A 24,811-nucleotide genomic window follows, 5' to 3' on the forward strand; every position below is an offset into this window, starting at 1 on the left:
CTGTTGAACCAAGCCTTTCAAAAATTTCAAGTGCCTCTCAACCATCCACATTGACCTGGTTGGTACAGGTCCACACAATTCAATCTCCTCATCTTGATGAATGAGGTAGTGTTCTTGTGCATTGAAAAAACTTGGAGGAAGACACTTTTGCATTTCACACATCAGAAGAGGAATTTTTCTCTTCCAATATTTTATATCTTCTTTATTGATTTCTTTAGATGACAACCACCTCATGTATTTTCCAAGATCATATATAACCTATTTGACATTGTTGGCAAAGTGGTGTGGGAGAGATAGAGGTAGAACGTACTACAATATTTTTAAAATGATCTTGTCAATATTTTATAAAAGAATGCAATTGAAACTACATGCAGTATATAAATATATAGTGAATACAAAATAACATGAATTACCTTAATAAATGTATGCCAATCATGTGTTTTCAACCGTAGCCCAAATTCACTTTTATTTGATATGACATTGTTTATGTTCGCAGCAAATCCTGTGGGAAATTGTATTTTTTTTATGACTTATTTTATAGCATTGCTCTGCTGCTCTGACAATAACCAACTAAGGGCACTTGTATCAATCCGGTCTCCATTGTTATTTGGTCGAATACCATTTTTCATTGCATGGTTGGATTCTTCAATGTCACTACAAGTTTTGACAATTTGATCTTTGTCACGCCTTCCATCCAAGATTTTCCATAATGTCTCTGCTACATTCTTTCCAATATGCATAGGATCAAACAAATGCACAATTGGGAGTTGCTTGTAGTACGGCAACCTAGTAAATTGTATAGGATAAATTTTTAGTCCTTTTGGAAGTTGGACATTGATGTCTTGACGACCTTCACAACAATCAATTACATCATCGGTAAACAAAACACAATATCAAAATATAAATTTGAAACAAAAAGCATCAAATGGAATGACATGACCTCAACAATTTATTTTATTGTATGCCAACTTCCATAGGCAAGGTGTCATTCTCTGTGGCTTTGATGTAGTCTCTTCTAGACCATTGAAAATATGTTTTTTGGTAATTTGGTACTTATGATTTCTGTGCAGAAAGTGTATATTCTCATCAAACACCTACTTTCTTAAACTTTTTGAATGACGAGATTTCGTCTTTGGACCACAAAATGGACATGCAAATTTCCCCTTTGTTTGAAGACCTACAAGATCATGTATAATTGGATTAAATGTGTTAACTTTGACATACCAAAAAAGAGGTGTCAATAAGAGAACATACCAAAAAAATGTGTTAGCCCAGGGGCATCGTGTATTGTCCATACAAGCATTGCATGAAATTGAAATTGTCTTTGTCCTATTGGTCTACAAATGTCATACATAGTAACCCCATTTCGTAACACCACCAACTCGTCGATAAGGGGTTCAATATATACGTTGATATCTTTGACTTGGTACTTACCTAGTTGAATGAGCAAAAACATTACATAATTATTTTGACCATTTGATGGATTAGTAATAATAAATTAATTTAGATGACCACTAAATCAAAAAATACCTGGAACAATCAGTGTCAACATTATGTGCTCTCTCTTTATGGACAACCAAGGAGGTATGTTATTTTTTATAACAAAAATAGGCCACACTGAGTAAGTAGATCTCATCTCTCCATAAGGATTGACACCGTCTGTTGCCAATGAAAGCTTGAGATTACAAGGTTCTTCTTTAAAGTGTGGCCATTTTTCCTCTATTTTCTTAAATGTTGAACCATCTGCAGGCATTCGCATAATGTCATCTTGACTTCTATTGCATGCATGGTAATCCATAAATTGTGCCAAGCTATTGCACTTGAATAATCGTTGCAAACGTGGAATAATGGGAATATGCCGAAGAACCTTGCGAGGCACCTTTTTTGTTAATCGATCTTATTGATATCTACTGATATGACAAGTAGGGCATTGTGTTGCAAATTCATGTTGTTTATAATATATAATATGATCGTTCGGACATGCATCTATTGTTTGATACTCCATTCCAATATCTTTCATGATGGTAGATAATTCTCGGTACGAGTGAGGTAGAATGTTTGATGGTGGTAACAAACACTCACCTATCAACCTATGACCAAAAATATAATTTCTTAATTTAAAGAATATTAATTGCTACATGAACCCAATGTTAATTGTAAGGGAACTATGAGTAAAATAATGAAAGAAGATGGCATACCTTAACATACGTGTCATTGCTACATTGGATAAATCATTCATTACCTTCAAGTTCACTAATAGCAATACAGCGGCAAGAAGAGTTGTTTTGGAGCCTTCATATAGGGGCTACTCTGCCTTCTCAAGTAAAGGTACATCAAACTCTACGTCATCATCACCATCATCATCATCATCATTATCATCTTGATCATCGTTATCATTTTGATCATCGTGATCTTCATCATCCTAATCTTCTTCCATGGTATCATTACCTTCTACTTCAATATTCACACCTCCATGTTCCCTCATTTGGAAAACCGCATTCTCTGAATTGTCATGGTCCATAACATGAAACTCAGGGATGTTGACCTATATGAAAATGATGACCTTATATTAACCATGACCATGATGTCATCATCAAATCATGTCTCATGTAATTTATAAACTATTAAAATACATACCAATGGGCGATACTCGTTTCCCCCTTCAATGTGACCATGTTGCCTACAATGTTGCTCAGTTGTTGTGATTAGATATCTTCGAGTCTTTAAGACCTTACACATTTTGCAAGGACAATAACATTTTCCATCACCTTTTCTTTTTAAGTTAGACCACAGTCTAGCAATTGCCTCCCTATTTTTTTGTGCATTGATATCGTCAGACATGGTCTTTCTTGAATGGAATGACTCATTGGTGGAAGAAGGATGATTTGTTTGCAACCTGCAGATGGAGTAGTAAGAGGAAGACACATATAAAAAGGAGTTAGGTCTCTGAACCAAGTAGGAGTTAGGACATGCTAGAGTGGGGTCAGCCCAAGATATTTTGGAATCTTGAAGAACCTGGTAAAGGGTATCTGGAAAGGTGAAAATAAACAAGTATTTTTATAGCTACAAAGGAGGAATCGAGAGCATTATAAATAATGAAGAAGAAATTTAAATCCATACAACTTCACCTCTATTTACAATTTGACCTTTCTGCAAGTGAAATATGACAATATACAAAATTTCCAATCACATTTTCACTTTAAAAAGAACACCAAATATACCTTTGCTACAATATCTTCTTCAAATTCTTTGCTATCAGATTCTTCAGAACTGCAAGCTCCTGTGTAGAAAAAAGATGAGATGTACTAAGTAATTTTTGATGGGAAATATTTAAACAAATCAACTATCAAAAAAACAATTTATGAAATTTAGTTGCTTTATTATGTACTGAAGACTTGGCAAGATGTTCCCAAGTCTATCTATAGAATGCCTATCTGCATGGTTGCTTGCAAATAGTCTAGTATGGTGCCACTTTTGAACAACAACAAATGTCACTGGGGCTAGTAATTTGGCTCAAGAGATGCACAAGCCTGTTGAGACCACAGAACTTTTAGTTCATCATATAGCATTCAGCTGTCTTCTTTAACAAAATCCAAAGAGACTACAAACAAACTAATGAGCCATGTCTATCTCAATTGAATAGCAAGTACTATAGTGAGTATTAGGAAACTGACCTTGCGAATAGCATCCAGTTCATAAAGTATTAGGAAAGTGACCTTGCTGATTATTTTAACATAGATTGGTGAATAGAAAATTCATAATAAAAATCTGATTTTTTTCCACACTTGTTCAAACCATATAATGAAACGACAAAAAATGAATTGTATACAAAGACCATATTGTAGGCTGTCCAAGTTGAAAGTGAATAGATGACCTTTATGGGGTGTTGTACCAAGTGGAGCAAGTATGTGAGAGCTTGAAGATGAAGGGCTCCTATTTTGGGGCCAATATTTGGTGGTTTCGAGGTGCCTACGGAGAACCTTTGATGCTAAGTCTTAGTTATGTAGACTTTGGCGAATCTGGTGAGCTTTCTACGAGTTTGTACCTGCTGTATCAGTAGCCACTATGCCCTATTCCAGACCTTCAGTATTCCGATTGACATCAATTATAAGTGTGCATCCAAATGTTAGCTACAATTGATTGGGGTGGCTTTTAGTGTGTATCAGTCTAATTTGACATGTGTGATGGTAGTATCAACGTGTTATCAGCATCTTACATTATTTAGAAGAGGTGTAGTTCAGTGGGTAAATGTTCGGTCATTGTGGGAATGGTATTGTATGCTTTCTGTTAGGTTAATTTGTGTTGTTGCAGCAGTCTGATTTTATAATCTGAATGTTGTATCAGTTTGTTTCAATAATGTTCTTGTTATTTTGCTATATTGTAATGCATCTCACTATAATGTCCCCTTTTTGACATGACATTCAATAATAAAAATAAAAAGTAAAAATATAAAAAATTAAAATAACATGTAATATAATTATAATTTAATTAAGTTTAGTGAATGATCAAAATGAATACAACAAAGAGTTATGAGTATTGAAGGATTAAGATATAAAGGAGAGACCATTCAATATATAAATTTATATTGGAAAAGGTAGAAACGAATACTTATTGATTTAACTCAATTTATAATTGTTATTTAAATATTTCTTAAAATAACATAATCCTTAATCTTTTTTTTAATTCTCTTCCAACTATCTCTATTTAGTGCCTACCATGTTTATGTGCATGTTTTTTATGTGTTTTGGATAATAAGTCTAATTTAATTTGTCTATGGACTAAGACCTTAAATTATTGAGCTTCTCTTTGTTTTGTGAAAACTATAGCATTCTCTACTTAACAGGGTCAACCACGTGAAGGTGGAAGCTCATCATGGCCCCTCCTAGGAGTCTCTTATGACCCTTTACGACATTTTAAGAGCTCTAAGATTTATTCTTAGGGATCGTAAACGGTCGTAAAGGGTCATAAGGGATCTTAGGACACAACAACTAAGAAATATAATTGTAAGCATCATGGTCACATTTTTTTGGAATCAATGTAATTGAGTTGTATACCCGAGCAACGAAGTGCATCTAGAAAATGAAACTACAACCTATTGGGATTGAGAGAAACCTTATAAAACAAAAGCAACTAGGAATGATCGCTTGCCAATATCTGTTAAATAGATTTGTTGGAGGACCTTGTATTCATGAGCTAGGAATGATCGCTTGCCAACAGTTGTTGAATACATTTGTTGGAGGACCTTGTATTCATGAGCTACAGATGTATTCAGCAACTGTTGGCAAGCGATCATTCTTACAGATGAATTCGACTTGGAATCGAAGGTGTGGAAGTTGCTTTGCATTGCTTGGGTACACAACCCAATTACGTTTCCAAAAAAATGTGACCATGATGCCTACAATTATGTTTCTTAGCTATTGTGAAATCTACATATTTGATAGGAGAAGCATTTGAAGTTTATGTTGTGAATCCACTAAATAGGGTCAAGATTTGATTTGGGAATGTTGGTCAAATAATCTGAGAGAAAGAATGGATAGACAGATGGAGAGACAGATAATACAAGTGGTAGAAAGAGCCATGCCATTTGCAGGATGCCACCATCCTTTTGGTAGATCAAAGGAAAACATGGTAAGGACTATAATACACATTGTCCTCAAGAATATTATCGAGGATTCTTTCTATCACTTGTATTATCTCTCTCTCCATTTGTCTCTCAACTCTTTCTCTCAAATCATTAGACCATCATTCTCAAATCAAATCTATTAAATCAACAAAAATAAGTTTGACCCTATTTAGTGAATTCACAGTTTCTTTTGCATTCAAGACCAGGATTAATGCATACGCAGTAGCCTGACACCAATCACCCATTACATGTCAACTATTAAAGCTTGTCAAACAGTTGCTGAGTTGTACTTCACAAGAGTTAGGTGCTCCTACACCATAGACGGAGATGCTGATGCAAGGTATGATGTTACTGACTTCCCTCTTAGCACCCTAGTCCACTAACTCATACATGAAACCATGGGACAAAAAAGAAAAAATGTTGGATTTAAAATCTTTTTCGATCGGTTATTAGGAGTATGAACGAGGTCCGCATGTTAGATTTGAATGAACCACTCAAATTTATGTTTGCTCACTCCTTAGCTTTTTCCTTTGAGTCGAGATAAATTTTAAAGAAAATATTAATAGATTATATAAATAAATCTTTTAAATTCACATATGTGCTAGTTTTAACATCTGAAAAATTTAGTTAATTTTTTTTACATTTACACTAGCCTATATCTTTTTCATAAGAAATATTTTGTTATTAATTTTTTTTTGTAAAGATTTAATTTTTTCTTATAATATATTACTATAATAAAAATATATTAAAGTAAATATTAATTGACATTGTGGTGATCTATTTAGAGCTGGGTCAAAATAGATAGGTGAGGCTATCATCAAGGTTCAAATTTTCACTGGTCCATTGTACTTATAGATTTGTGTCTATGTTGGGTGGCTATACTGAGGAACTTGAATGACTGAAGTGTTTGGCAGTCTTAAATTGAAAAAACAAATGAGTAGTCTAAAGTCTTAAAATTAAAAATAAACACAATTGAATTTATAAAATTGGCATTGAAAAATGTTACCATAGTGACCTTACTTTCTATTAAGAATTTTGTTTTGTCCTGATTGGCATGCAGTTACAAATTCTGAATAGGTGGTGGAATTAAAGATTTCTCCAGATAAAATGACAAGAATTAGATGGCAGGTTTCAAGGATTAATACAGGCCGCCCACGTTGCAGCCCTATATGATTGCTTTCACAACCTACCATCTCCATGCATTTTTTTATATGTATGCTAATTTGATTTAAGGAACTGTCAGGCTATGTAACTGTATGATTTGATCATGAGAAAAACTTTGTGGAATAATGAAATATGATACAAGAAACAAGGAATATGCACTATGTTTCAATGAATTTTTTAAAATGTCAAGATTGATTTTGCAAGATGAGCATCATAGAACTTTACAAAATTATGAAGACAAGGCAGATTTTGTGTTGTTGAACAAGAAAGCATATTTCTAACTGAAGTATTGACATAAAAAGATTAGTAACTGTCCTAGAAAGTAATCTTGATGAAAGAGAGCATATTCTTAAAGTAGTGACTTGGTAGAAATCCATTAAAAGTGTCCATTAAAAAAGACAATACAACCTGAATATGTCAATATATGGCAGAGAGTTTTACATGGCATTCCTGGGATAAATAGAATAGTAGTCAAGCCCTATTCAAGAATGAAAAAGCTTGTTATTTTCCAAGGAGAGGACTTCTATCAAGACGAATCATTAAATGTGGAGTGCACTTTGTAACAAACACAAAAGATTGCATGAAAGTTGTGAAAGGGGTGCAGAAGATGCTCACTTTTTCCTTGCAGAGTAACAAGTAGTTGGTGTTGTTGTTTCTATTAGTGTGAATTATGCAAAGTAGCTAATTGCATTTGATAAGAAACTTAGTGTCAATTCAGATGACATCCATTTCAAAGGAAGAAGACCTGATAAAGATAAAGCTCTTCAAGCCGTAAGGAGATCAAAAGTGTTCAAAATTCTAGAACCCTACACAGTTGAGAGAAGATAGAGTGTGCAGAGTTTCCCCTAATATTTGAGATCATGAACATAATCCAAATAGGAAGTTTGTGGAAAGTCGCATAGTATGAGTGAAGAATCTAATGAGATGATACACTGCATATCATAAAAAGGATGCCCCAAAAAAGAGTTACAGACTACAATCCTCATCCCTAATTATGTAATCTGATCTATGTCGGAAGCTAATCATATCACTAAACATCTCTTTGACTCCCTAAAATCTCTACCCTTAGTTTCACCATTTTAAGATTTATGTATTCACCCATGTTTTATACAATTTTTTACATTTTTCAGTGCAATTTTCCAATCATTCCCTCAATAGACATACCCGTAGTATACGGTAATAAGTTGAAAGATTGACCACATGATGACCATTTTTACTATGATGTTAAACGATGTCTTGCATGGGCTATATAATTGAGATATTGAATAAGTTTCAGGAAGGTCCATTTTTATTATGGTGTGTGATGTGGTCTTGTTGAATAAAAGATTTGGAAAAAGATGTGCGGTGTAAATGGCATTCAACTATGAGTGTTGTGGCCTGCCACCCAACTCATTTGTTCCCCAATACTATGAGAAGAAATCTCTTCAAAGATTTATGTAATGTTGTTTGGCTTCCTATAAATGCCTATGCAACCATCTAATTCAAGTAAAATATTAGAAATTCAGAGATAAAAGTTGTTTCTTTGAAATGCAAACATATTAGTTCCTGCCATAGGCAGGATACTAATGGAATCACATGGAATTCCTCAAAATTTTAGACGTGCCCTCAAAATTTCTACAATCAAATGCACCATATCAGACATGCCCTCGCGCCAATGTTGATGGAGACCCTCGCGCCAAAGCCAGATGAAAATGATCTGTAGCAGAGCCAATGATCTGTAGTAGAGCCAATGTTGATGGAGACCCTCGCTCACGTCAAAGCCAAATGAACCTTGCACAAAATCCAAATGAAATGTTTTGCCCTTTTTTTTTTGTTTTATGCTTCCCTGTGTGTCGCAATTTTGACAAAACTAATTGGTTGCAATTGCGACCAACACGGGCTAGTTATTAAAAAAAAACAAAAATTTACCCATTTAAAAAACTTGGTCGCAATTTTTGGTCGCAAAATGACCTCAAATGCTTAAGTGAGGTGAGAAAAGTAGTGTGGAAGCAGAAGAGTTTGTTGAACATTTGAAGAACATCCATGAGGAGGTGAGGAAGCACATTATAAAGATGAATACAGAATACAAGGCTATGGAAGATGTGAAAAGAAGGTATAAGGAATTTCATATTGGAGATGAAGTCATGGCTCATTTGAGAAAGGAGTATTTTTCAATAGATACGTATAATAAGTTGAAAATAAAGAAGTTTGGACCATGCAAGATAGTGAAAAGGCATGATTCTATAAATGCCTATGAAGTGGAGTTTCCCACTAAATTGAATATTTTACTAGTATCTAACATTTTATATTTGATAGAGTATTATGAACTAGGTGATGGAGATGAAGCTGCAGAAGCGTAGTGGATTATTCTAGTAGCTAGTTCAGCTACAAAGGAGATTGAGGAGATATCAGATAGATGTGTTCACAAAAGTACAAGGAATAGAACTTATACGAAGAATACCTAGTTAAATGGAAAGGGAGGCCAATAGAATATTCATCATGGCTAGTAAGGGAGGAGGTTAATTGTCTTAGTTTTCCTCTGAACACCTTAGACATGACGAGATCACTTGTCAAATTACCCTAGGTATCTAATGTAGGAGCATCTATGTGTAAGAGCAATCTTGCATCAACCAAAAATATTTCATTTCAGTTGTTTGAATAAGGGTTACCTTAGTGCAAAGTTGTTGTCTCTTGAATAAGGGTTGTCTTAGTGCAGAGTTGTTGTCCTAATTTTAGAGGTGGATTCCCACCTTGGATATATCAGCCTACCAATTGATTCTCAATGCCATATCACAAGTATTCATGGATTTATTGTGGATTTTTGGTGTGTAATTTTGGTATAAAAAATTTAGGCTCACCATTGAAGGCCTAAATGTGCCTAGATGAGGCCCAAAAATTTGATAGGTGGGTGCTTACGTCAATTTGAGCTTGTAGATCAGAAGTCAAGAATTCCAAAAAGTGGTTATAATATCCAATCAGAGCAATGATTTGAGAGTTATGGCCTTCCAAAGTTGGGCTGACCAAAACTTCCAAAATAAATATCAAAAACATATTTGGCTAACTGTATATGTATTGTTAAGGTCTGTCGGCTCTAGGTATTAAGTTTGAGTATCTAGACTCTTCCTGGGCAAAATAAATTTTCTATTTAAGAAATGCATGAACATTATCTAGGACAACTCTGGGTGATAGTTAACATCTTTGTCTTGCAAATTACTGTAATGAAGGCACCCATGTGGGTTAGCATATTGTAATTCTAAATTCTCTAATTCCACATTTGCAACAATTATAAGAAGCTCATATTTTGTTCTCACAAATTGTTGTTATTTATTTTTTTTTGTTATGTGTTTATGGTATTAAGAGGAGCAGCCTAAAGGTTAGATGGAAAACATGAGTCGTGAGGTGGAGATAAGGTCTACACACAACATCATAGCAAGCAAAATATATTGGCATGAAAGACTCACAATGTTAGGAGGAGTTAAAGTTGTTGAGTCTTTGCACCATCATGACTTGAGCTATTAAGTTGTTGATAACTAATGAGAAGTAGAGATAGGGAAGAAAGTGGTTTTTCATTACGTTGGTGCTCTTAAAAGTATGGGTTATTTATGAAAAAGGTTATTTTTATGGGTGCTGGTAGAATGATGACTAGTAGTATGAATGTCGTAAAGTGTAAATGCAAGTGTTTTCTAGACTTTTGAAAGATTTCATGCATGTCAACTTAAATTTCATTAATGCCACTTTTAACTCATAGAAACCATTAAAAGGTTGATGTAACAAAGTCCTTGTCACTAGTCTTAGTGGATTTGATATTGCAAAGAAGGAAATTGTGTAGAGAGCTTGATAAAGTGTTTGAATTGCACAAAAATCTTGCTGAAATATTTGAATTATAGAGAATTGACACAAGAAGAGGGAAAATTAATTGCTAAGATAGAGGTTGAAGAGTTTTGGCCAGTACTGTGCAAGGAAAGATGAAAAGCCCTAGTCCATTTGTAGATGAGTGAGTGTATTTCTTGTTGGGTTTCTCAAATGCACAATCTACAAATTTACATGTCTTGAAGGACCTGTACTATTTTGAAAAAATGCAACATTGCCAAAAAAATGGAAATGAATTATTCTAGATCTTCTACAACAAGAAGGTGTGTAAACCTCCAATTTCAAATCCTTGGTATAGGAATCTAGTAAGCTAATTGTGCTAGAGGTTTTTGTGGATGTAGACCTATTAAAAGCTTTAATTAAAGCATATAATCTAGTGAGCCACATATTTCATATGAAAGATAGGTGTATATTGTGTACATTGGACAGGGAGACCTTCATAGAATTTTTTGATTAGGAGGACCTATGACTCGTATTATTGAGTTGGAGAAACTTGAAGCAACTTTCAAGACAAAAGAGTTTTCTCACTAGAAGGGTCATGAGGAAACATATCCCTATGTTTAGGAAGGATAAGGGCGAGATTCCAAAGAAGGTAGGGTATTTCGTGTCCTTGAATACTTCAAAAGATATCTCCAGTACACTATCTTCGCTCTAAACAAAGTAATGGAACTGGATGTGACTATGAATGCTCTTGGTTCTATGTATATAATGGCATTGGATATACAGAACCAACTTACAAATGTTGGATACATATTTTGTCACCCATATAATAAATGTCATCCACAATGATATTTTTGTTGCACAATAGGGAGACTTGAAGAATTTTAAGTTTCACCAGTATTTGTTGTTGACGCATGTGATCTTGTACAAGAATGTGGGGTATATACACCCAAATTTCATTAAAGATATAGACGAGATGGGAGAAAATCTACCTGTACAATGTTGGACAAGGATATGGAAAAATATTACGCTTATGCAAATTCTCTTTCTTTTTACAATGATTTTATGTATCCTATTTTAAATATGTTGGTGATGTAACTAAGAGGGTCCCAAGGGCTGTGAGGAAATTGCTTAAACCATCTAGGTGTTATGACGAGGATAGAAAATTGGGATATGATTGGGGAAGAATTTTTATATTTGAAAATTGTTCTATAATTAGGGTTTATGGATGCTTACAACCACCTCATCTTCTACCCAAGTATGTCCCTGAAAGATTGGGAATCATTGAGTTTTTCTGGCAACTGATTTTGATGAATAGGGAATATTTTGGGCCCGCTATCCGAAAAGGGGACTTTTGTTTGTAGAAATTTCAAAGTGGGTGATTTTAATATAGGCAAATATGTAGTTGAAGAACTTGATGCATTCATTAGGGAGTTTAAGTTGCCAACTAGACTTGCAAGGACATATGATCCCAATGGTGTTGTCAAGATAGGGTTGAGACAAATGAGGGGATACAATTTGCCCCAAAGTAAGCAAATATGGGAGGAGGATGTCATCACTAATTGTTTGGAAATTGAAGTATGCAAGGATAGAACTGTGAAATGGAGAGAAATACTGGTAATTGAAGAAGATGAAAAGGGTCAGCCCTTCATTCAAGGGCTTTTATCATGAAGAAAGATATTTGGATAGGTCTAATAAATGCACCTAGAATTTTTAAGAAATAATATCCCAGCTGCCTCTAGAAGTGAGAGATAGATTGGAGCCTGACTCTCCTAAGCGAGATATTGTGCTTGAGGTTGACAACAAAGAGGAGCAACCAAAAAGATCAACATGGGCCCAAGGAGGCAAAAAGGAACAAAAATTTATTGAGATGCCAAATAAGGTTAGGTAAAAGGCTCTCCAAATCATGCCAAGGAGGAGCCAATACTTTGATGATTTAACACAAATTTTTGATGAGGCAATCCACTGAAATGAGGAGATCCCTAACAAAATTGAGCTTGAAGCCAAGATGATTGATGACAAAGTCATACAAGCTCAAGAATTTATGCATGATGATGATTTCATCACAAATGAATAATTCAAAAGCTCTATTTTAAAATTAAAGCAAAATGAATTGACTTTGCAATTATAGCCAAGAGATTCAGATGAAAAGGTGGTTGAACTGGTGGGAAAACTACAAGAATATGATCCTAACAGTGAAACCCTCACTGTAGAAGAATCTAGAGAGTGAGTGAGTAGAAGTGGAATGATATTGTTCCCTGGTAGGGAAATGAATTCATCTTTCATGCTTAACCAGATAAGGAGATAAGAACGATCTATATCTTTTGAAGATGTCAGTTTGAGTGGAGAGCTTAAGGGATCTGGTTTTAACATTGATGTCCAAACAATGATGATATGGAGTATTGCTCAAGAACCTGACAAACAAACATTGATGGATGTTAGAGATTCACAACAATGGAATATGTTTTTTTGGAATTTCAATTCCACTTCTAGAGATCAAAGTTTTAATATGATGAATACAATGTCACTTATGGGAAAGAGTAAAATGGATTTACTAGAAGAGAAATTATATCAAGCCAATGGAAAATATATAGAGACCAGAAAACAATATGATGAGGAAATGAAGAAGACCTATGTATTGGAGCAAAGGAATGCTATTTTGTAATATGAGGTAATAACATTTAAGGTTGTTACCAGACCCATTACAAAGGTAAATGGTAAAGAGACACAAATAGATGAAGATGTGTCAAACATGAGTATAATGGCAAGTCAACCAATGGACATGGATGTGGATCAAGAAGAAATAGATAAGACAACAAAGATAAGGATAATGGAAAATATGCTTACCCACAAGATAGGTGTCCTGAAGAAAACCTCACAGAACATCCGTAGCAGTTGCATCTCACTGCAAGGTGTTGAGTACCAATGTTCAGAGGCGCTATCTTTTCTTTCCCCTATGTTCACTAAATGGGGTCCTTATATGAAATTCTTTGATAAACTTGTTCCAATGTTAACACAGAAAAAAAAAATTGCCAAAAGAAGTTATTATTCCAACTAGGAAATTAATAAATAAAGTTAAGGAGTTGGATGGCTTTTTCTTGGGAAAATGCAAATAATCCAAAATAAGATGAAGACCATTACTAAAGGTACACCTAGCTTTGTACCAAAAATTGTTGATAATGAGGACAACCTGAAAGAATGGCAAGAGTGGTCCACCTCTTTTGAGGATATTTAGAAGACTAAGAGGTTTGTTTCTTATTGTAACAATGAAACTAATGTGGCAACAATATATGATATGATTGATATCCTATACAAAATTGAAATGGATATGAATAAAAAAGTTGCGGAGGTTAAAGCTATAATAGATTCAAAATGGAACAAATGTTTGAATGAGCCAAACACTGTTAGAGGAGCCACCTAGCCAAACATAGAGACTGGCATTACCATATGGGAGGTTATAGCTAATATCAAGGCATTGCCATCTGGAGATAGCGATTGAACAAGCTAAAAGAATTTCCACTAGCAAATAGAGAAAGGACAACTAATTCAATGAGATAACTTATATTTGTGGTTCACCTATTGTGGGTATTCTCATGTTGCAAATAAATAAGTTGATGTTGAATGCCTTCAATGACAGTTGTCCAAATTTTGGCTATCTTCATATTTCTCTCTTGTTGCAATTTTGGTTGTTATGAAACAACATTGTCACAAGTTGTATTTTGACATGTGTAAACCCTTTCTAGCTTGAAGCTTGTTACAGTCCTTCTTGTATAAAAGGATTCCCAAGGCTTGGAAGAAGGGTCTAAATTCTTATTTTTTGATACATATCATTTTGAGGAAGTCCTAGACTTTGTGCTAAGTGTTGATGTATTCAACTTATTTTCTATAGAAGTTTGACATTAATGAAAGTATAGTTTTAGTGTTATATATTTGTCATTGAATATCATGTTAGAACTATGTATTATTTTCAAAGAAGCTAATACAAGAAATAATTGTTGGGTATCCGTGTCTCATAATTATGTCTCCATTTTCATGTTTTTGTGATGTTGAGAATGAATGAATAAGTTTCATTTTATTCAAATGCAATTTAATGAGTTGTGTATCATTTCAAAGTTGTTTTAAGTCAAAGAATTAAGTAAATTCTTCCATGGAATGATAGGATCATTTAGGGTATGAAAGGGATATGATAAGTATAGGATTTGAAGATTAACAGTTGATACATTTAATTGCAAGTCAATTAAATAGATCTAAATGATGACTAATATGACTTTGTTTTGACAATGGATTAAGGCACTAGTCTTTAGGTTGAAGAAATCAAGCAATATCAATCATGTCTTAGCATGAACACATTTTATAAATCAAAATGATTAAAGAATTATTGACATGATGAAGTGTAAAGTTGGTCATTACTTAATATATTTGTTTCTGGATTTGATTGGATTTGATGGTAAAAATCTCTACACAATCAAATCCAGAAACAAATATATTATTCAATGGATTGTGGAAATCTGATCTCTTTAATGGTCATTACTTGCTACATAAATCTATCAAGTTCATTATTTGGTCCAAGACATAGGGTATACCAATCATGGGAAGTAGCTAAACCCTAGGTAATATGTTATTTGTTGTTTCCCTAGTTTCAAATGCAAATCTATTAAATCAAAAACCAACAATACGTTTGAGTTATGTGTTTCTCTTTTGCCTCTAAAGCTTTTGCATAAGATTGGGATGTCAAGTCATACACCATGGTGGAAGGACTAGAGACATTATCCAATTACAACTTTCCAATAGTACTGACCAAGGAAATGTTATCTATGGCTCTCTAGCCATTCACCAATGGTGGAAGTTTTGAATCAGATATGGAACTTGTAGTATTCTCATTCTACTTGAAGATAGTGCCTTATAAGTATTCTCATTATGACCATTTGGTATAAGTATTACAAAGCCCAAATTTGCATATTTTAGCCAATGAATTATATTTCAAGGCTTATCTTTGGATTCTTGTCTCTACCATTTGGTTATTCCAAATCCTCGTTGTCCCTTTTGTCATCATCCTAGAAATCTTTCATACATCTCTTTTGGTTTTTCCAAAGAGTTCAAAATTACTGGGCTTGGATTCATGATTTCTTTTTGCCCTTTCGCATTGCTATGTTTTCTTGGCAAATGGTCCTCTTAGGCTACAATCCCAGATTCTCGTTTTTATTCTTGAAACTTTGGCATACTTTTAGAATGATGATTTGATTTGTAATTTAGAAAGAAAGAAATATTGTTCTTTTTTCAAATACAATAATTGATTTGCAATAATGTTATGTTATAGATTTAGGTACAGGTTGATGAAATTGCCCTTGAGATTTTCCATTTATAGGAGCTCCTTCAGCATTGGGGAAATACACCTTGCAATGTGGCCAAAGTTCCCCCAAATGCCTCAAATTATGGTGCTCATTCTAGTTCTCATGATCAACATCATGGTAGAAGTAACTCCAGCACCCAAGGTGATTTCATTCTCAGCCTTTGCCTTGTTGAGTCTCCTCCTCGTCATCATTTGTCACAAGGTTCTGTTGTTCTTTCATGCCCGCAAAGTTCTTCCTCAAGCTAGGCAGTGTTGATCACACCCATTTGGCCACCACCAGCTACCATCAGTTGAGTAGTTGGTGGTTGTGTTCCACGGGGATGCGTCCCCTATGCTTTTTGGCTTGTACCTATCCCGAGGATGCGGGGACAGATTTTTGCCATCCCCAAAGCTGTCCCCCTTTTGCCAAATTTGAAAATGTCCCCGAAATGGCAAAAAAAATTAGGTAGGAAACTTGGGGACAGCCAGAAGTACCGGGGATGGCTTTGTCCCTTTTTTCCAACTAGTCAGGTAAAGGCAAAACAATAAATTTTACTTTTTGTGCAAGTCCGTAGTTGTCTTAAAAACATAATAAAAATGTGCAAACCATATTTGTCTATTAAAACACTAAAACACTAACTCTTCTACTCATTATAAGATATGATGTACAACAGCAGTAGCAGCAGTGAGGAAAGATTGCATTTAGTATTTCTATTTACTACTTACTATATTAGTTGCATTTCTCTTTATTCCATTCTGATTTCATGCATAATACTTGGAGAAACTTTAGGCATTTTGATTTTACTATGTATGTATGTGATATATTATAATGGAGGTACTTAATAATTGTCATTTGATAATTTTCCATGTATTGATCTTCTAAAATGTCTATGGTGAATGGTTTATCAATGTAATGATATGCATACTTGAATTTTGTCTCTCTATATTAAAAAATCCCCTATGTTTTTAATTGTCATCCCCTAAGGTCCCATCCCCTAAATTTTGGCTTTGACCCGTCCCCGTACCGGAAACATGTCCTCGTCGCCTAAAACGTCCCCGTCCCGGAAACTCCGTGGAGCGTAGGTTGGTGGCGATGACTCATATTGACCCTCCTCATTCAAAGAATTCCCTCAGCTTGCTTTGTCAATCTCCCCTTGGAGAGAAGACAAGGAAGAATAAGATAATGTTGATGGATTTACACTTCCAGACCCCTAACCAATGCACGAAACTGGTTGGGGTGGAAAGAAGGATGACTGAGACCTTGTGCCTCCTTCCGTCACTGCTCTAGCAGCTTGAAGGTGTTCCACTACTGAACTTGGCCCTATTATTTGTCAACTCTTGTTCCTAGGTGTTGCCCATATGACTTTGTCTTAAGCTATTTTTAATTTCTTGGCTCAGCTCATATAACTCTATTCCTAGAACTTACCACAGGTTAGCTTTTGAAGAGATGAATTGTTTCCTCCCAACTTCATTATAATGTTAAATTGGTACTTTTAAACAATAAAATTTTGTGCACTTTTTATTTAAAGTTTCATTCTTTCTATATTAGAATATATTAGAAGAAAGAAATGAATTACATAAGAAAATACAAAAGAAGAGGTAACCAACAACAAAACAGCACCAAATGAAATAAACTAAAATCAAATACAGCAGCAATACAGTAGTTCATGCTGAAAGCAAAGGACTTACAGCGTACAAAACAAATATACGTTGTTATAGTTAGAAACGAAAAATATGATCTTGAACTATTGCCCACAAAACAGAAAATATACATTCTCGGAGTCTGAAATGCAAAAAGTATGCTCTTTATCAATAAACCCTCACGTTGTCTCTGTGTGTTCCTTCCTGTAACCATAAATTATCATGACCTTGTCCATTTGGGGAAGCACATTCATATCTTTTCTTATGGAAACTACACAATCCACTAAAAGCTCTGAAGATCCCCTTCTTGGCAAAGTGTAAAGCAAATGACCTATTTTATTCATCGATGTAAACAAAGATGTCATCCAGTTACTATGCTGAGCAATGGGCAAGATCTTGGCTTGAAACTGAGACTTCAAGCTTTTTGCCTGCTGTTAAAGATCATCATTACAAACAAGAAGCTAAACTCAACACTTAAATATGCAGGTTGGAGCAGATGGTAAGAGTTTCGATCTCAAACAAACTGCTCTTTAAAACTTGTGTTGTAGGTTATCATATAATTCTGTAATTATGTGTTTATTTGTGCATCTAGTAAGTCAACATCCATAATGTCTTCTGCTGGCATATTGAATGGAATGCCCAAGGAAGAGGGAGAAACCGAAGGAAGCTTAGAAAGTAGTGCTTGTAGGCTTGACATTGAAGGGGCCACAATATCTGGTTCAATAAACCCTAGAGAATGTGAGTCTTGATGCTGATTAGAGGCCAAGTGCGGACTTCCACTAGAGGTTTGGTAATTGTAGTCCTGATTGAATTCGTGTCGTAAGTTTCTATATTGTAGATGATTGTAGTTCGTTGGGGCATTTGGGTGCTTTGGCAACTTTGTATCTCCATTATGTTGGGTACTCTTTGTTGAATCCTTTGACACAATCCCTTGAGAAGATAGGTGTGGTGAAAGCACATTTGGAATGCTCAGCAAGTGGTTAAACTTTCTCTGCAGGAAAATTACATACTTCAAATCCTCCATGACCTGCAACCCAAGGCAACTAATGCATATCATTATTGAACTTGTCAAAATTGCTCAATAATATTATGCCATCTCACAGCATTATGACCTTTTGGGTCAATGTCATAAGGAATTTTTAACATGATCAGCTCATGTTATAATGACCTTTTGAGTAGAGCCCAACTGGAGAAGCCCTTCTCTTACTGCAACTAGGGCAATAGTCTGTAACAGTTGAAAGAACCAATAGTTTATGATTTCTTTCAGATTAATTCTACATCTGATTACTCTACAAAATTCAATGTAGAAATTACCTGGATTCCTGAGTTAAACTGAGACTCCCACGTCCTAGGATGCTATCATTCCCAAGTAAAATTTATGTTATTCAATTTAACAAGAGTTTAACAACTTTTTTCAATACATAAATGAAACTTACAAAGTGTAGAGAGCGCTTTAGACTTTCCATTTCAGACTGGATCATTTGGTTCCTGTAAATCCATTGATAACCCTGGTTTGCTACTAATTTACCCATTATTCTGTGGCACTCACAATGGAACAATTAATTAGTATAAGAAACTTGATCAGTAAAGCCTTAATTAGTTACTAAAATTAGTGTTTTGGATGCCCTCGTGTGGATATTCAAATTTTAGATGGTCACTATATTTATGTTTCCTAACATTGAAAGAATTGTTGAGTTTTTCCCAAGTTGCCACTTCTCTTTGGCTAAAGAGAAACGTTAATGGCAATGACTCGAATCAGAAAGAATGGGAACAGTTTGCATTAAACTTTTACAGTATATTAGATTAAGATGTAAAAGCATCTTGTTCTTTTAGATGTTTTGGATCACTTTTCCCTTTATGATGATGAATCGTTTTGAATCACTTTTCCCTTTATGATGATGAATCACCTTCACCATGAGTGTGATCCTAAATCGAGGAAAAAGTATATATAGATAGTGTAAACCAAATCTATTAGATTTTAAATATAAAAATGTTCAAAGATGAGACCTTTACAAATGTACACCCTACTGAACTACCACATTAATAAAAATATACCTCGAACTCCTGATTTCTCATGAAACTTGTGTTCCTTACTTCAAAGGCATTGGAATAGAAAGAAGGTTACAACATACAAGTACTTACCCTTCACCATAGTTATATATTTCATGAGACATTTTGAAGAATAATCCAGGCTGTAGTCCAGAACTGAAATCACAAAACCCATCCTCCCAAACAAGCATCCTGTTAAAGTAGACTAATTATAAGCCATGGGCATTTCGTTGTGTGGATGAGATAAGATAGAAATTGGGACATATATTAACGTTGACATGGGCTTACCAATTCCTTGAGTTTTCTCCTGATTTGTCACAGGTTCCGTTTTCAGTGTCCCATCTGTTCAAAACAAAACCTTTCAAGATTAATTCTAAGCTCTACCACATATATGGGGTCTAGTTCAAGATATCAGATATACATAAAAGATTAAAGAAGGTTAATTTCCTCCACTTTTGTTCATTACCAATTGATTTGTATTATAATCTTAAATCTTTGATGATATGAGGCAATCAAAGAAAGGAAATTGGAAGAACTCACTTGGGTGGAGGGAAGTTTCTTGGGAGGATCCTCCAAAAGACTGCATAAACCCACTCTGAATCAATGCATATGCTCTGCAATGCATGCTGCAGCAAGCATGTACCCAAATATATCCCTTTTTCCATCTCCATAACTCGCTAACCAACAGACTTTTGATTCTTCAATTCAAACTTCTTTTGTGCAAAACTCTCTCACAAAATCAAAAGAAAAAACAAAGACGATGAGTGATTGGCCAGTTCATAGCGCTCCTATTTGTAGGATTAACAACTCATAAACTTCTATAGATGATTGTCGTATTGTCAGTGGATAGCAGTACTGAAATTCTGTCGTGGGTTCCCCACATTGCAAAATTGGTATAAAAGTACAGGAATTGGCGTCAGTGTGTAACAAATAAAAACAAATAAAACTATAATTGCCAGGAAACTTCAATATAAGAATGTGGACCAAGTACTATTTTGTACAACTTGGTGGCTACATTTACATATAAACGGGGGAGAGAGCTAATGGTGGAGCGTGGTTCTACACTGGTACAGTGATTGCCCAAGGTGGGCGAGTTATGAGATCTTGTTTATGCAATAATTAAATAAATAGATATTTGTAAAACAAACCCTATTTACATCAACAAAACTTATGGGTGTTCAGCAATTCTTTTTAGTATTATTTAATTATTTATTTGTAAAAGATATTATACACAAGAAGTTAAAATATGATATTGAATTAAGATTCAATGTGTAATTTTTTAGTCAAACTTAATAACGTATATTTTTAAATGTATGGTTCATAAGAAGTCATCTCTTTTGAGAATGAGTGCTAGTTGGATCATCAGTTTTGAAAAGAGAATGGATCTCGTGAACCACTACTCATAAAACATGGTTCAATGAGTTTGACTAGAAAATTACAAAGTCGAATCCTAAAAATAATATCACTACTGAAGTATTATTTATTCAAGCTAGGTGGCAAAGATAGGAAACATAAAATTCAATCTTTCAAGATTGGAGAATAACTCACATTCTACATATTACCTTTTGAAAAGATATTAAACTTGAATTCTATTATTTTAGACATGTCACTTAAACTAAAAATATATTAGTTGTCCCAACTACACAAGAATTGACTAACTTTTGATAATAAAATATACTTTTTATAATATAAATACTTTGTAAAAATGCATTAAAAAGTTTTTCATCAAACAAAGAGATATGTGTCACATATCTCTTCAACAAGTTATTATTATCACGTGATATTTGCCTAATAGCTTTTCACTTTCTCAATGAAAACTTGCAAGCACCATAGTTGAAGGTGCAAAGCTCATAGATGAAGCCATCAAAACAAGAGGACAAAAGTTTAGGACTTCAACCAAAGAACTATTGAAGAACATCAATCAACTACAAAGCTTATTACCAAATTTAAATTTAAATTCAACCAATCGAAAGAAAATTTACAAATCAACTCATGTCATCTCACAATTTGCTACAAATGCATTCATTTTTCTAGTCCATTTTTCCTACAATTCTTTTTTTTTTAATATTCATACAAAATTATAATTGCCCATTATTATCAATCTACTCAATTAACTACAATTTTTAAAATTTATATTGTAAATAGTTATTTTATGTGTATGTTTATGTGATATCTCCCCCCTCCCTGAATGAATTAAGATAGAATTAATATATTTGTAAGTTATAATATTAGTGTAAGTTATAGAATCTTTTCAACTATTTCACTTTGAGTGGGAAATAATAGTGCAAACTTTGTTTATGTCACTTTATTATTTATTTTAGTAGATCAATGGATGCAATTTTTTAAGTATCCAATTATATCCCGTTTAAGATTCTCCTGTCCCAGTGATCGATGTGTTTCTACGGAGGGAGGGGATATTCTATACGTAATATGCCCTAGGCGGGCATGGCCTGCCTATCGGTAACGTTGCTTTCTTGTTGAAACATCCTGGATGGCTTCTTTCTTGTTCTTGTCGTGATGATGATATTATAATAACAACCTTCATCCTAATTAAGGATGAGGACCTAACCCTACCTTAGAATTTTATGCCCCCCCAGCCTAGCCCTAAGATTTTATGGTATGGTATGGAAGGCCTGCAAATAGGAAGGATAGGGCAGGAACGAACAAACAACCATGGAATTAATTTCATTTATTGGAATGATGAAATACTAAAAGAATAATAGGCTTTTATTTTAAAAAATTATATTATAATAAAATCAAATATATATAAGTGTATTGGTTTAAATTTGTTAGAATCTTAATAATATGAAAAATAATGTTTGATAAAAGATAGAAAATAATTAGATATGTGTAATCTATTTTATATTTAATTTTTACATCTTTCATTAATTTGAAGTCCAATACATTCATACTAAAATGTAGTTGCTATATTGTACCACATTTAGAACTGCAATTTTGACTTTTGTTCAACTAACCTCTTTTAATTTAACTTAAAAATACGATTTAAATGCAACACTTTCAAAGTAGCTCAACAATTTCATCCTTAATGAGTCAAGTGATTTAATAATTATATTAGTATTATTGAAATATAATTATTTTAACAAAATATTTCAAATCAACATATACACATCTTAAATGGAAAAACTTCATGCAATGTCTCTTGTTTTAGATTGAAATTGATAAAATAAATTTATATAGTCATAAATTTAAGGTTTCATATAAACTCTATTCGCTCATTTATTTATTGTGTTTGCATGCTATTTTGTAAGTTAACTTATATATATTGTTAAATTGATTGTTTAAATACTTTGTTTATAGACTAGAAAACTCATGACTCCTAGAAGACAATCTCTTATCTAAGAAAGTATGAAGCTATAATTACACTTCAAAAGGAAGAATGTGTGCAAGTTATAGTAAAGGAGCACTTATACATCTAGTCATCACAAATATCAAGATAACATGTCAGCAATGGTAGCATTTAGAAACCATGTCTCAAAGAAAAATGTGAACAAAGTGACCACACCAACTAAATATTTAGATGCATTATACTAAACTCATTATGAATTGAGTCATATTGCATTATACCATAGTTTTTAAAAATATGTCCAAGGAGGAGAGAAACTTCATTAAACCTAGTAGGATTAGGCCTTCATATGTGAACAAGTCTAGTGGATTATTTTATATGGTCTTCTAAGAATGGATGGAGAATTTTTGTTAGAAAAAAAAATATAAGAATGTTGGTTCATTGTCTCAGTGATGTTTAATAAACCCTTGCCTCAAAGTAACTAAAACTCAAATTTAGTCTCTTCATAGAAGTGTATAGATATACATTGGAAGTAGTGGCTAAATGAGAATGGAAGTGGACAACTTCTAGCACCAAACCAAACAATATTTCATGAAGGACAAGGTTGTCAATGGAGTGGTGAGGAAAGATTATTTTGTAGTATGGAAGATTATCATAATCGAAGCATATGTGCCCATCTATTTTCTATTCCCAACAGTATATTGTCCACACACTAGCATGATTGGTCTCCTCTCTCTTTTGTCTTCTACATAAAAATTGAATGGAACACAGGCAAAATAAAATAACTTTATTACCTCAATAAATGTAAGAGGGAAAAAAATCTAAATCTTGAATGCCACACTCCACGTGAACTCCACAAGATGGGGTGCCCCACTATAAGACCCTCTTCCTAAAATTTATTTATCCATTTCCATATGTACCTCAATTCATTGACATCCTATCCCATTCCTATCAATATATTTGTACTTCTATGTCTTGTTATGCTACTCTACATAAACCAGGCAAAATAGGATGTCCCACTATTAAGACCCTCTCCCCTAACGTGTCACTATTCATTTGCATGCGTACCTTAATTTCATTGTCATCCTAGCCCATACGCATCCATGCACTCGTACCCTTGTAACTATGTAAAAATAATAATTTAACTATGTTACCTCGGCCATTCTTAGTAGCTGAAAAGAAGTCAATAGCCTTCCAGTAGAAGAGAGATTATGTTTGTTGATTTGATAATTCAGTATATGCAGACTGTAACACATGACAGTTTTCTTTCCTTGGTACAGGAATTTCCATCAGACTTGTAAGAACAATTCATGTTTATAGGATCGACAACCATTTATAGAACCTGCTGTGCTGCAAATTCAAGTAAAGAGATCCATGTGCCATCAATATTTCTAGTGGCTACAAAGTATATAAACGCATGTTCAAATGTACTTCAAATCAAATTGGAAGCAACCTCAATGGTTCAAAATCATACGGCGCCTATACAAAAATCTACTTTATACTAATCAAAACTAATTGATAAACCATGTTAATCTTATGATTCAAAACTCATTTAGCTAAAGAGCTGTCTTTTCATAGTGTGATGCCAGTTCTTAAAAAAGTATGAGAGAGGGAATATCAACCAAACTTCTTATAAGTGGCGTGTGAATTCCATGTATGTCAAATCAAATATTTGCTCACTTTGGCTCACTTGCAAGTGATTAACAGCTATTTTCCCAAACAAAACGTGCATGACTCTATCCAAAGGAAGTCACCCTTTTTCATTAGAAAGGAGGGCCAAAACTTGTAGATAATGGAAGGCTATGATAAAGGGTGATTGCTGACAGACGGTCGTGGGAAGCATCTTTGGGTAATCGTGAGTGCTTTAGTAATCTTTAGGGTTTTGAAATATTAAAGCGAGATGTTTCATTTG

General features: G+C 34.0%; 1 protein-coding gene across 1 annotated transcript in view; it reads right to left on the minus strand.

Moving 5' to 3' along the window:
* Positions 1–20,400, minus strand: part of LOC149566208 (uncharacterized) — a 46,535-nt gene extending 26,135 nt beyond the window's left edge. The window contains exons 1-10 of the mRNA XM_089816439.1: positions 20,136–20,400; positions 19,884–19,937; positions 19,689–19,787; positions 18,983–19,082; positions 18,861–18,902; positions 18,715–18,771; positions 18,121–18,573; positions 17,730–17,977; positions 17,554–17,575; positions 16,931–17,014 (exon numbers count right to left, since the gene is read on the minus strand). Of these exons, the coding sequence (XP_089672565.1) occupies positions 16,931–17,014; positions 17,554–17,575; positions 17,730–17,977; positions 18,121–18,573; positions 18,715–18,771; positions 18,861–18,902; positions 18,983–19,082; positions 19,689–19,787; positions 19,884–19,937; positions 20,136–20,266 (1,290 nt within the window). The 5' untranslated portion in view covers positions 20,267–20,400. The remainder of the gene's footprint in view (positions 1–16,930; positions 17,015–17,553; positions 17,576–17,729; positions 17,978–18,120; positions 18,574–18,714; positions 18,772–18,860; positions 18,903–18,982; positions 19,083–19,688; positions 19,788–19,883; positions 19,938–20,135) is intronic.
* Positions 20,401–24,811: the final 4,411 nt, after the last annotated feature.

This window comes from Cupressus sempervirens, chromosome 3 (genome assembly GCF_028749045.1).
Source record: "Cupressus sempervirens isolate cs-2001-9-10 chromosome 3, ASM2874904v1, whole genome shotgun sequence".
In the NCBI taxonomy this organism is placed as follows: domain Eukaryota; kingdom Viridiplantae; phylum Streptophyta; class Pinopsida; order Cupressales; family Cupressaceae; genus Cupressus; species Cupressus sempervirens.